At 38.2% G+C, this 13,565-nt stretch overlaps 1 protein-coding gene across 7 annotated transcripts in view; it reads right to left on the minus strand.

Annotated features, from left to right (window-relative positions):
* The window catches only part of pds5a (PDS5 cohesin associated factor A), a 31,681-nt gene that overhangs the window by 16,540 nt on the left and 1,576 nt on the right, over positions 1–13,565 (minus strand). For 2 of the 7 annotated variants that reach the window (XM_036583074.1, XM_036583068.1), the window contains exons 1-9: positions 12,931–13,058; positions 11,911–12,065; positions 3,908–4,111; positions 3,678–3,764; positions 3,435–3,532; positions 1,458–1,584; positions 1,035–1,115; positions 745–885; positions 49–164 (exon numbers count right to left, since the gene is read on the minus strand). In XM_036583074.1, the coding sequence (XP_036438967.1) occupies positions 49–164; positions 745–885; positions 1,035–1,115; positions 1,458–1,584; positions 3,435–3,532; positions 3,678–3,764; positions 3,908–4,111; positions 11,911–12,024 (968 nt within the window). In that variant the 5' untranslated portion in view covers positions 12,025–12,065; positions 12,931–13,058. Of the gene's footprint in view, positions 1–48; positions 165–744; positions 886–1,034; positions 1,116–1,457; positions 1,585–3,434; positions 3,533–3,677; positions 3,765–3,907; positions 4,112–11,910; positions 12,066–12,672; positions 12,841–12,930; positions 13,059–13,434; positions 13,501–13,565 lie in introns of those variants that run through there. The other 5 variants (XM_036583071.1, XM_036583070.1, XM_036583069.1 and 2 more) reach the window with 5 other exon arrangements.

Raw genomic sequence — 13,565 nt, forward strand, 5'->3', positions numbered from 1 at the left:
CAATACCTACAAAAACAGTACCTCAAATAAATATTAAAATGTTCATACCTTCCCAGAAAGCACTGCCAGAGTGGACGATTTTGTGTGGCCAGTTCAGAGTCTTTTGCTCCAAAGAGTTTAGCCAACAGTTTTACAACAGCCAATCGCTCCTCTCCATCATTGCTCTGTACAGACAAAAACACATGCAAATAATTCAGTTTTGTGTGTAAAAGCATGACAAACTCTGCGCATGGTACAATCTAAAACAGTGTGTGTATATGTCGCAGAAGGACTACAGTGGGTCTTAGGGTGAGCGATGGGGTAAAAATATCACAAGTCATGATTCTTGAGGACATTTTGACCATATACGATATTCCTTTACAAGATTTTGTTTTACTGATGCTTCAAAAGTTGAAAAACAAAGAACAAGATGGGCCACATAAAATAAATAAATACAATCATTTTTATCTGGCATTTAATATACTAAACTGAACTAAATCCAGTTAAACAGGACTAATTATGCTCTCTTTGTAAATGAAACACAAAGCTAGGTCAGTGTTCTTAAAAGTTCTGACAATATCTACAATATGCTCAGACAACCATATAATGAAGCAAGTTATTACTGTAACTGTAAATATCACATTGCCCACCTAGGTCAGTCAATTTAACAGAAATGGCATATTTGAAAGCTTTCCCCTATGTGTTTCCATTATTTCACTTTATTTTTGATCTTGAAGTGTAGCATGATATCAGTGAGCACCTCACCTTCAGTTTAAATTCAAGCTGTGGCATGACCGAGACGAGCAAAAGAGGGTCAATGGCAAAGAGCTCCTGTATGAGGTCAAACACGTGCTCGGACAGATCACTCACAGAGGACTTACCCATCACCAGCACCTGATTAAAGAACTAGAAAAGTGGGATGGTTAAAATACCACATGTAAAACATGGAAAATCAGGATGTGTGCAAAGAAATAAAATAAGCAAGTAAAAAACACACTGATACACAGCCATACACAGAGAGAGAGAGAGAGAGAGAGACACACAACAACACTTACTGAGGCAATACAGGTTTCAATGGTCTGCACAGTCCTTTTCAGCAACGTCTTTGCCAAGTCATATGCTTGCTTATTGAGGTTCTACACCATCAGAAAGAAACACAATTTCTTAGCTTGGCAGAATCCCAACCAATGACTGAGCAAACAACTTGGCATGAGCTGAACAACTATTTTCTTTCTGGCCAATAAAACTGCAGTGATGTGAGGTAAGAATCTAAGGATTAGCTTCTCTCTGTCTATAAAACTGATTTTCAAATTTATATTACTCTAAACGTGGTACATGTGAAACTGGAGTCACGCACAACTGCAGCAAAAACTGTCATTTGTTACTGAAACCTTGCTGTCTACTGGCACAACAAAGGGTTGCAATCTGCTGGCTGTATGCTATTGTGTGAAGCTGAGATACTGTGTATAACAGATCACCTTGTGTGCAGGGATGAGATTGATCAGGATGGTGTCCAGCAGCTCTTGAGTGACTCCATCACCCTCGATTATGATGGAGCTCATCAGGTCCAGCATGTGCATTTGCACCTTCTGGTTATGGCTGTTACTAAAGACAACGAAATTCAGTATTAAAACAGTGTAAAAATGGCATCATTAGGGTTTCACATACGCAAAATGTTAAGGTCCTCAAAGGGACCTTGCAGAACACACTGAGATAGTTATTTAAATAAACAATTAATTTACTCTGTTTAGCACATTTTTCACATTCTCCAGAACACAATCAGTCAAAAAGATTGCGACAGCAAACCCATTTACAATGAAATAAATATTTTATTGTATTTCTTGTTTAAATCTTCTACGCTGTCATTATTTGCAAAAATTTTCTTGAACACCACTGTTCTAACTGTTTCAAAATGAGTTTATTAAAGCTTACCATACAGTAGAAGACTCTGAAAAGACCTTTAAAAGACTAAAGTCTGACACCCTCTTAGATCTAAACACAATGTCAGAGTTTTTAGACACAGACTATGATTTTGCAGAGAGCAGGGATCTTGCAGGTCACTACTGGCAAGACTGCAACTAGTTTCCAACAATGGAAATTTGTGAAAGTGCTTAAAAGGTCGTTTGGTGTAAGGCCGGCATAAGTTTGGAGATTATCATGCAAAGCAGCCTGAGTTTAAGCTGTTGTGGGTAAAATAGCAATAAGAAAAAAAACTGTTAATCCTAAGGAGTTTCTGAGACCACTGGCGTTCCTCTGTTTTAAACAAAGCCAGATATCCAACTCAAACAAGATTAATCACTGTGGCATCCCCAAAAGGTTGATTACACTGACATTTTGCATACCTCAATAGTGTCTTGGTAAGGCAAAAAAAGACAACATGGCTTACAAATTCAGTTCACAATATTCATTACTTGCAACCTGTTGCCTTGATGACATAAGCAGTGTAAACACCACATAAACAAGGCTCATAGTTCTTCACTTGATGGATCCAAGGCACACCTGATCCCCCAAAATCAGAAATAAGCATCAGCATTGTTTTTCCACTTGCTATCTATCACCTGCCAAAATGGAGCCCGCGCAGCTTGCTGTTGAAGTTGCTCTGCGCTGGATAAATATTTTCTAAATAAATAATGACTAAACTGCGACTATAAACACACTTAAGCAGTCATTACAGGCACCAACAATGGGATCCAATAAGGGGAATTCAGCATACATTTGACTCTTGGGGGTAACTCTCTGGGGGAAAAGGGGGGTTGAAGATCCAAAAAGTTATAGGCAAGAAAAAGAAAATCACGAAATCTTGGGGGGGAAAAAAAAATTGTGTAGCAGGCAACTAGCCTAAGAATAAACATGAAACATGAAAAACATGGTGACAACAGACAACCTATAATTTAATTTTAGCCACACTTTGTGTTTTTTGGTAATCACTTAGTTGCTGAATCTACTTTCCTTTACTTGCGCACTATGTAAGTACCAGATGAAATGGCAAAAACTAGTTCAACAGGACTTTTTCCAAACAACTAAAGCTGTAACTCAAGACTTCTGTCTCATTTGAATGTATGTTTGTATGACCACAGATTGAACAAAATAAGATATGTGGGAAAAAAGCTACCCTTCTGGACATTCTACTGGGTATTGGAGACAGAGTTTTATGATGAAGGCTGTCAAATGCCATGTTCCATGTTCATTCAGACAAGAAGCAGCACCTTGTTTACCAAAAAAATATCTGTGGGAGAAACAGGCAGACAAGCATATAGTGCTAAAACGAGTGTAAACCAGTTGCTCACACTCATTATACCACCACAAAATCATTATGTACCACTGTAAGACCGCTTACTGCTCTACAAAAAATTAGTAAAACATTAGTACGGACCAGGGAACACTTAAAAGAGCTGACACTTACATACATACTTACGAATACAAATGCATATCAAAATGAGAAAAATAGAACTCACTTGATAACAGAGAAAAGTGTTTTAAAGAGCTGAATGAAGATCTCATTACAGTCTTCCAGTTCAAAGCATATGTTATATGACTTCACCCATGCCAGATTCTGTAAGAATTAGGGATCAGAGATTAAAAAAAAAGCACAAGATAAAAGATGAGCACATGGATTTTCTGATTTTCTAGTAAAACATAAATGAGTAGGATGAGCACATGAACTGAAACGAATGGAAGAAATACAAGACCATTCTAACCTCCAGTAGGTAGAAATATCTGTTGAACTGCGGGCTCTTTGTGTCCTCTAAACCCTTCAACTGACGTGTGATGAACAGAAAAATTTCCTATGCACAGACAAACAGCTGGGTGAATAATACTATTCCGTCAAAGTCAACATGTGTGTGAATTGGTGCTGCAAGAATATGCTATGTTAGGGTACACTGCCAACTTCTTTTGTCATGTGAGTAATTCAAAAGTATGTCTGTACCTTGAGTTTATCATGTGAGGTGTAAGGGGCCTCTGGGGCATAAATTCTGAAGATGTCTGCGAGGCAGCAGGCCACTAGAAGCCGGACGTCCTTATTAGGGTTCCGCAGGAAGAACTCAGACGCCAGGTGAAGAGCAAGAGCCAGATACTGCTGCTTCTCCTCCTCGGAGTCCTGATCCATGTCCATATATGTCTTCACTACCAACTAAGTGAGTACAAGTGGCAGAAACAAAGACAGAGAGAGATAAATAAAACTAGACATGGAATAATTTGCCATTCAAAAATGAAAAAATATAGGTTGTATACAGTCTTTCATTTGTTTTTCGTTACAACCTCGGTCTTTGGAACGCAAACATTGCAGAAGGTCAGAATATGAAAATGAGTTCTCTAAACTTTAACTAGCCTATTTCTGTGCTAAAGATGAAACAAAATGTATTGTATCAAAACTGTATCAAAATATATCCCATATTGTATTGCTCAACCTGTGTTTCAAAAATTGTACTTTCATAATGATGAAAAACAAGCCCTAGTACATATTTACTTAGTTTGTACAGTAACACACTAGTTATCAGTTTCAGCTTGGATACCGAACATAAAGCATTAGATTAACTGTACATTCAACTCTATATCCACATAAATAAATTCTAAAATGAAAAACAGGATGCATAAGTACACACACTTGCTCACATATATGAACCATAAATATTACACTCTATGAACTAGAACACGTTTTCTGTAAAAAGCCTATACATGAAGCACACCACTTCAATAACTGTCTGACCTAACAAGCACAAGCTCTATAACATAACATCTTCCACCATGGCGTGCAAAAAAGGCCAAAAACAGAATGCTTGTATCTTAAGATAAGCCTTTCCTAATGTAGGATTCTCTCTCTCTTTTAATGAAACTTAATGGGGAAATTCAATTTGTGGCTCCATTTCACTACAACACTTCCTAAAGCTCACTGCACCAAAAACCCTGGCACCAGACGTGACCCTCTCATAAACCCTTCTAGCTCTAGGACCATGGAGACATGCTGTCTCTGTTCTGCTTGTGAGTGTGATGGGGGGATGGGCATGCAGTGCTCAGCCCTGTGGAGGAAAGAGCAGCTGAGCCACAGCAGACACACTCATGCTCTCCCTTACTCGCTCAAATCCACACAGCCTACCTTTCTGTCTGCCCACTTTCTTTCATTCTGCCTAAAATCCTCTCTTGATTTACTGTTTTTTTGTTTTTTTTTGCAACCAAATGGCCATGCAGTGCAAGTACTTACCAAGTACTGTTCAAGCAGAAACCTAACTTTCTGCCTTTGGTGCAAGAAAGACACACAAACTGTGTTGTCATACCAAAGAATTAAGAACTAGCCTGAATTGCAGTAAAATGAGTTTTACTACTACTTTTACTCAGAACACATATCCTACATAACAGCATGAACGGTTTTCCTCCTCAAGCGGAATGTGAGGGTGTTTTTGGTTCATAAAGCCTAATCATTAGAAAAAACACCATTTCATTTTAATGGAATTTACGCAGTGGCACATGTGCCCCTGGAAGTACACATATTGCACCCCGCCACATTTGTTGACATCGACTTTCTTCCGGCCCCCAAATCTTTAAAAATAACAAGTAGGAAATTTTACATGACTGATCATGTTAGAAATGCAGAGATATGACGTGGTAGTTGATTGTCTGACAGCACTAAAACAACAACCAAGAGTGTTGTGTTGCTCTGTGCTCGTGCAAGAGTAATGGTGTAAAAATCAAATGACAAGGAAAAAACCTTTCTGATGTTTCAAATGCCCCCCTACAACAAATGATCACCGGACTAGCTAGGCAACCAGCCAAAACCTACCCAAACTCTCACTCTTTTTTGTGATCATTTTATTGTGTGTTTTTAAATAAACTTGTAATATAATGTGACTGACTGCTCTGACGTTTATGAAAATTTATATAGAATACTACCACACACAGTGGTATTATGCTTCTGTGACACTGATTTTGACATGAGCGAAAAAAGATGGAGGAGTTTACTTTGTACATGGTTCTGTGGCAAGTGTCTTAAAATAAAATGTTCAAAGCATAACAGCAGTACTCTGAGCTGAGGAAACTCTGAAGTCACCCAGCCATGCCTTTCACCAAACTCACCCAGCCATGCCTTTATGGACCTTTCTTAGTACACTGGGGCACAGTCATGCTGGAACAGAAAAGGGCATTCCCCAAACTCTTCCCACAAAGTTGGACGTTTACAACTGTCCAAGTGCACTACATCTGGAGCTTAGTAAATAAAGTCAGTGAACATACATACACACACACACACACACACACACACATACATTTTTTTTTATATATATATATATATATATATATATATATATATATATATATATATATATATATATATATATATATATATATATATATATGTGTGTGTGAAGGCACCATTAATGCTGAACGAAATATACAGGTTTTGGCAACATATGCTGCCATCCAGACAGTGTCTTTTTCAAAGAAGGCCTTGCATATTTCAGCAAGACAATGCTGAACTACACTAGCATTCACCACAACAGCATGGCTTTGCAGAAGAAGAGTCTAGGAGCTGAACAGACCTGCCTGTAGTCTAGACCTTTCACCAACAGGAAACATTTGGTGCATCATGAAACGAAAAATCTGGCAAAGTACACCCAGCACTGTTGAGCAGCTAGAATCCTACATCAGACAAGAATGGGACAACATTCCTCTCCCAAAACTCTAGCAATTGGTATCCTCATTGCCCAGATGTTTACAGGCTGTTGTTAAAAGAAGAGGGGATGCTACACAATGGTAGACACAGCCCTGTCCCAATTTTTTGAGATGCATTGCTGCTATTAAGTTCTAAATGAATTAATATATATTTCATGAAATGGTAAAATGTCTCACTTTCAGCATCTAATGTGTGTTGTATGTTCTACTGCGAATAAAATATGGGTCTATAAGATTTGCAAATCATCTGTTTTTATTTACATTTTACACAGCCTGCCAACTTTTTGGAATTGGGGTTGTGTGTGTGTGTGTTTATATATACACACACATACATACACATACACATACACACACACACACACACATATATATACACATATATATATATATATATATAAAAGGGTATTTATAGTACTGTATCAGTGAAGTATAGCTAAATAAAGAAACATCCAAACAGCCATTTCATTGGCTTAAGTCCATAAATGGTTAACTGTTTTTACAAGCCTAATAAGTGATAATTCCATTATTTGCTGAACTCTGAGCTCCTTCAGTAATAACAGTCCTGTAAGAGTCAACATCATGTAATAACCAAACCGGAAAATGGAAAACAGCGCCCTCATTCCTTAAGTTCATGACAAGGCTACTAAAATTCACAACATCCGCGCAATGATGCATCAATCCAGGCAATTTGGGGAAAATCACACAGATCCATTATCCCAGGGGTGTCCAAACTTTTTTTCAAAGAAGACCAAATTGTATCATGCCGAAATATTATTTACAACAGTTTTCAAAATATCAGCGCGCAGAATTCGAGCTGTCTGTGTGCTACTGTGTTTCCTATCACTGAAAAAAGGATGCATAAGCCTTCCTTTATTGTTGGATTGGTCAGAGGAATTTTGATCAGTAAACACTGATGACAAACTGTTTAAAAGGAACAAAATGTCTCATTTATCAAGTATATTCCTATTCAAGCGTTTACTTGTTAAAAACAATGTGTTAGACAAACTAATCTTATAAACTTTAGTTTTATTATTGTTCTTTACATATCAAATAAATTAGCAGAATTAACAGCATAAATAGCCTACTGAACTACTGAATATGCTCTAATAAGAAGTTAGTGCTCTGCAACTTGAGTAGCTCGCAGTTGCTTTAGTTTCTCTCTCCTGATTATTTATTGTAATGTCTATTGATATCAAATTCATTACGGTCTTTTGACATATGAGACAGTCACATTTGCTTTGGCTCTTGATGGAAAAAATATTTAAATTTCCATCTTGCCCAAATCAACAGGTCACACACAAATTACATTATAGGACCTCTTCTGGTAAAACTACTGTAGCTTGAATAGAGCTTCATATTTTAACTGGGAAATCCTTATTGTCTGCATTTTGATATTTAAAATTTTATTAGGAATACATTTGACTACTAAATCATAAGAGTCACTAAAAAAGCTAGGGGAAAAAATCAATATACTATTCACTGTTATTTGAAAACTATTCATTACTGCAGTGCTGAGAATGATCCACCACCCAAATAGTACCTGCTCTGTGAGGGTCCACGGAGGTCCTGACCACTGAAGAACTGGGTAAAAGGATGCCACCAAAGTATGCAGAGAAACAGATGGACTACAGTCTGTAATTGTAGAACTGCACTTATATAGTAAGTGGAGCTGATAAAATGGACAATGATCGTAGAAACAAGGAGGTGGTCATAATGTTATACCTGATCGGGGTAGATCCATGCAAAAGGCAAAAACTGTAACATAACACCAGAAGTAATTTTGTCTTTAAGGAGTTGTCAGCCTGTAATGTTCGCAAGTCTTAGACTAGTTTTAAAAGTACAATCTAAAAGTAAGGCCTGCAGATCGCTGACCTAAACTGAGTGCTATGAGGAAAACACTTCAGGTACAGAGCCCAGGCTACTGTTAATATGTGAACAACACACTGCCTTTATTATTAACAACAAGCAATTTCTTGTAGCTTACAAAGATGATGGAGCCGTGAGTCCTACAGGCACAGTTGCAAAGCCCAGCAAAATACCAAAAATAACCATTCTGTGATTAAATTTTTTCATTGGTTTACTGGGAATAAATGGCTAAAATAAAAGCCATAGTAACCCCAATGACCATGATTGTCACATTATTTCAGCAGAAAATAATGTATTTGTGAATAGACTATGTCAAATATTGGATGTCAGTTCACCTTGATGAAACTGTGTGGGCCGGACTGGGCCAAAATGCTTTTGTTGCAGGTGGGAGCAAGACAAATGATTCCGATTATTTTGCGGGAATGGACGGAAGCGTGATGAAATCTTGTGAGAGCGGGTGGGGACGGGACTGAAAAACACAGTCCCACGCAGACCTTTACTTTGCAGTTTCAAAATGCAGGAACACAAACAACTGTTTACAATTAGGCTGTAGCATCCATCAACTCAAAGAAATAATGTTTGACCTATGGTACTACTGACCTATACATAATTCTTCACTATGAACCTACAGATAACACCATCTTTTCTGAATGCTTACTGCATGTGTTGCATAACACAGCTTAGTAGTCAGCAGGAACTTCACTGCTCTTCTTCACTGCAGAATCAACTTCTTCCTGCATTTCATCACACAGTACACAAAGCTGATTTAGGAATTTTCACTTATACTACAATAGCAAATACTGACATTAGCTCGACATACCGGCCAATATTTATCCCAAGAAAATGTTAGATTCACTGTAATGTGAACACTCTTCAAAAAACCCTTTTTTTAAACACTACTTTACATATTTTGCAAAAGGAAAACTGCATTATGAAAATTGTGGACTGCATTGAGCTATGTTCTTGCTTCCATCAGTGTGCAAGTCAAACAGAACAAAGTTTGCAATTCCTTTAGCAAGGAAAGACAGAAGCCAACAGCTAATTAGCTTGTTATTGCATGGCATATAGACAGGACAGACTAATTATACACCAGCAAATGGAAGAGCAAAGCTTAATAAAACCTAAATTCTGAATGCTAAAATAAGCTCTAAATTACAGTAACAATATCAAAAATCCAATTAATGTAATTGTACACAAAAAATTCTTATTCTAAGTGACAAGTATGAAAAATGGTTTAACCTACTTTTCAGTCCTAGAACTAATCTACTGCTGATTACAATGACAGCACTAAAGCTCAAAAGTTCCTTTAAAGATTATAACTATCAGTCACTATGCATCCAAATCTTACTTGATAGAAGTAAGTATGGCTAACAGTTAAACCTAATTAAAATGTCAAGCCTCCTGAGTTAGCTCGCAAACTCAGTTACAACACCGGGAATCAGCACGATGGAATCTCAATCTAGCATCACTAATCCAGTGACATGTAAGCGCATGCACATATACACAACGGCTAAGCAAGAGGCAGGCAAAGCAATGTGTTTTGTATAGATATAATAGGAATGACTGGAAAACAATATTATATACAGATTACTTATCAGGGTACATTCCAACATGGCATTAGCAAAACCTGAAAAATGAACATTCATAGTGTATCAGTCTCTTTTGAGGGTATCATTTACCATATTTCATGGAAAACTCTGTTAATGACCAAAACAAGGCCTCTGTGTGCAGCTTACCAATTTTTGTATCATGATACAAAAGACCTACTTTTAGACACTTAGGTGATTGTGGAGAAAGACTGGTGACATTTGACTTCTACACTTACACAAATACACCCTGTCCTTCAATATTCCTTTAGAAGCTCCACTCCCAAAAAGACAAGCAAACTTGTCTTTTTAGATATTTGTGGCCATAAAACCCTTCCCAGATGTTGTACGGGCAAACAGTATGATAATGTTGGACTGAACAACAACATAGCCAGTAATGTCACTAACGTTAGCCAAGTTGTGGGTACCAAACTTAAAATTGCTGCTGCGAAGCTAACCAGTCAGGACTAGCTATCACAAACATTAGCAAACGGGTCAAAACCATAGTGACCTAATGGTTCTGTGAAACAGCAAAAAATAAGTTAATGTTGCCCACCTGTCAAGCAGGAACAGAGCAACCTCCTCATCCCTTTTCATGTCTTTCAACTCTTAATGAAGCCAAAATCAGCTTCTTTTTCGCCAGTTTGAGGCTCCTGAACGTAACTGCTGCACCATTTAGGTGGAACAGGAAAATTCAAACAAGAACCTAGCAAACAGGAAGCCAACTTCAGCCTTATCAACTCTGAGGTCTCTCCACCAATGAAATGCCTCACCAATGTTAACATGGCTCTTGACTGATCTAAGAACTTTTTTTCTCATTCTTTGTGCTTCATTTCATCTCTTTGGCTATTTCTTGGCCATCTCCCATTCTTAACAATGTGTGGAGTTCAATTTCCCCTCCCCTACAACTGCACAGTTCACGAGCACAAATGCTCCTGTTGCTGACTAGTTGACTGACTAATAGTGCTGTGTCTTTCTGTTCAAACCGCTTGTTTCCCATTTACAGTGGCTGTGTATAAACACCAGATTTTTTTTCCCGGCGTGCACACAGAACGGACAGCTAACAGACCATGAGGAGACATTCACTGAATTTGACAAAAAGTGCATCAGACTAACAGTGCTTACTGCACCTTTAAGTGCCTCCATTAACAATTATTCATTTTGAAGCTTAGTGGTTTTTAAAGGATAAAATATCAGATTGATTTTGGTATGGGCATCAGAAAAAAGCGGTATTACGCCATGTGTATTCTATGCTTAACTAACTTGTAGTGTTTTACAGCTGTACAGAATTGAGAAATTTTGCACACAAACACATGGCCTTGGAATAAAAAAAAGTATCAAAGCTGACAGTAACATATATCTAATTACTTACAAGTTAAACTCCAATCATATTGTTAGCATTTATTTACTGACTTAAATAGATTTGAATTGTCTCAAATTACTAAATACACAACCGGTTAAAAGGAAAAGAGCAAATGCATGGCATTCAAAGTGATCCCCAAAAAAGTATTTGGACACTTTAGGGACGTCCTTCAGATTATGTCATTAAAATCTTAGCAAAAAGATGTTTGTCAAAACATCACAGTAATGGCACACTCGTGTGGGGAAAGCCTAGAGAAGTATCCCAACCAGACTGCACTGTAAAGATTTGAAACATACCAGCTATCCATTGAAAATACTATGCCACAAAGAAAATTACGGTTTTTGAAAGATCTGTTTAAATTAAATGCCTCTTGGGTGGACATTCTGTTTCCTATCACCAGGCATTTTCAGTGTAGCACAAATTTCCACTATATATTGTCAGTAACGTTCTTACCTTTAACCGTTTAACCACTTCATCGTTACTGATTTTGTCAGTTATTTCTTTAACGCCGAGCGGGTAGATGATCTTGCCGTCCGCCGCCGGCTTCTGCTGTTGAGGGAACTCCATGCCGCCAAACGTTAATTTTCCAAACAGTCCTCTACCGGCCTCTATGGGTGGGAAAACAAAAGTTCAGCGAGCAAACCAACCGCACTTTTGCAAAAAACACATTTTAAACACAATACAAGCTTTCAAACTATAAGTTTGCATCTCGCAGCTGTTCAATAAACAGGCGGTGAAATCACCACCTACATTTAACACATTTCGGGTTACGCCAAAGAACATTCCCGAGTTAAAACATAGCTGTGAAGCTAATGGGCTAGCTGAATAACTAGCCTGTGTGGGCTAGTTAACAAGGTATGCTCGGCTACCGCATTCACCAGATTATTCAGAATTTGCCCAGTCACTTTAAGCCAATGGTTAATAAACCCCGACAAAAAACAGTTTAATAACGTATCCTCTGAAATAACCGCCAGACCTCTAGCTGATTCATAAGCCGCCGACAATGCAGTAGCTACACGCTAACATTAGCTAGTTAGCTTCCCCATTAAAGAGAAACGGTGGCCTAGCCTTTAGCGCGCTAGGCCTCAAACTACTAGGATCCACTGAACACTGACATTTTTACAAAGCGCTAAAAATCAAAACCATTAGTTGTTATCTGCAAAAAGCCATCTTCATTCACAATTATGGTTTAATACCGCTACATTTCAAAAGTACCTCAACTTTAGCTTACGGAAAACAGCAATTATTTACTTGTTTGCCTATACGAGTCCAACTCAGTGAGGCAGCATCGTTCTTAATGCCGTTGAGTGAAAGAGCACTGCTGCTCATCGCCCTCCCTCACCAACGAAGTTGCCCACAGCGCGGCTCTCAACATCCCATTGAACGCGTTTCTCTCCGCCAAACTACTGCACAAACTGTTTCAACAACACAAGTTCATTCACAACTTGATGAAAATCTCGTCTCGGTAATTACCTCTCAAACAAGCTGATTTAATTCATTGGTCAGGTTCGGGTTATTTGGGGGGTTTTAGTTTCGGCACAAAGCTGCTTGTCTTTCATACAGTGCTGTTTCAGTGTCCTCCTTCCAAAAACTGGACACGCAGCGCCCCCGTCGGTCTAAACGACGCTTCGCAGCACACAGCACAGCGAGAGGGCGGGAGAAAGAAGAAAAGCATCTCCACGAGGAAGAACCACAGTCAACCACCGTCTGAAACGTTTTAGAACGAGTAGAATAGTTTGAACTATCGGCTTAAGTGTTTGTTACTTTCAGTTCTTTGAAGCACAACAAGCGTTTTATAACCTAAAAATGTCATACGACTAGAGGAAGGCATATACCCCCATTTAATGTGACTCCCCAAACACAAAAAACATAAAGGTTAAAAGGGTTTTTAAAAAATATACATAATTAAATCATTAAAATACAAATAGTCATTCAGAGTGGCTTGGTGTAAAGATTCTCCTTCCTACAGAAACTTACCAGTCAGAATTGTTCACAGTTGTGGTGATAGGAACCAGACGTCCGAAGACTTTATGCCTGTAAAAGCTGCTTCACAGCAAGTTATTACATAACATACCTACCAACATACAGCCTAAAACATTGTTTCACGA

The sequence above is a fragment of the Colossoma macropomum genome, unplaced genomic scaffold (assembly GCF_904425465.1).
Source record: "Colossoma macropomum unplaced genomic scaffold, Colossoma_macropomum, whole genome shotgun sequence".
NCBI classification, from domain to species: Eukaryota; Metazoa; Chordata; class Actinopteri; order Characiformes; family Serrasalmidae; genus Colossoma; species Colossoma macropomum.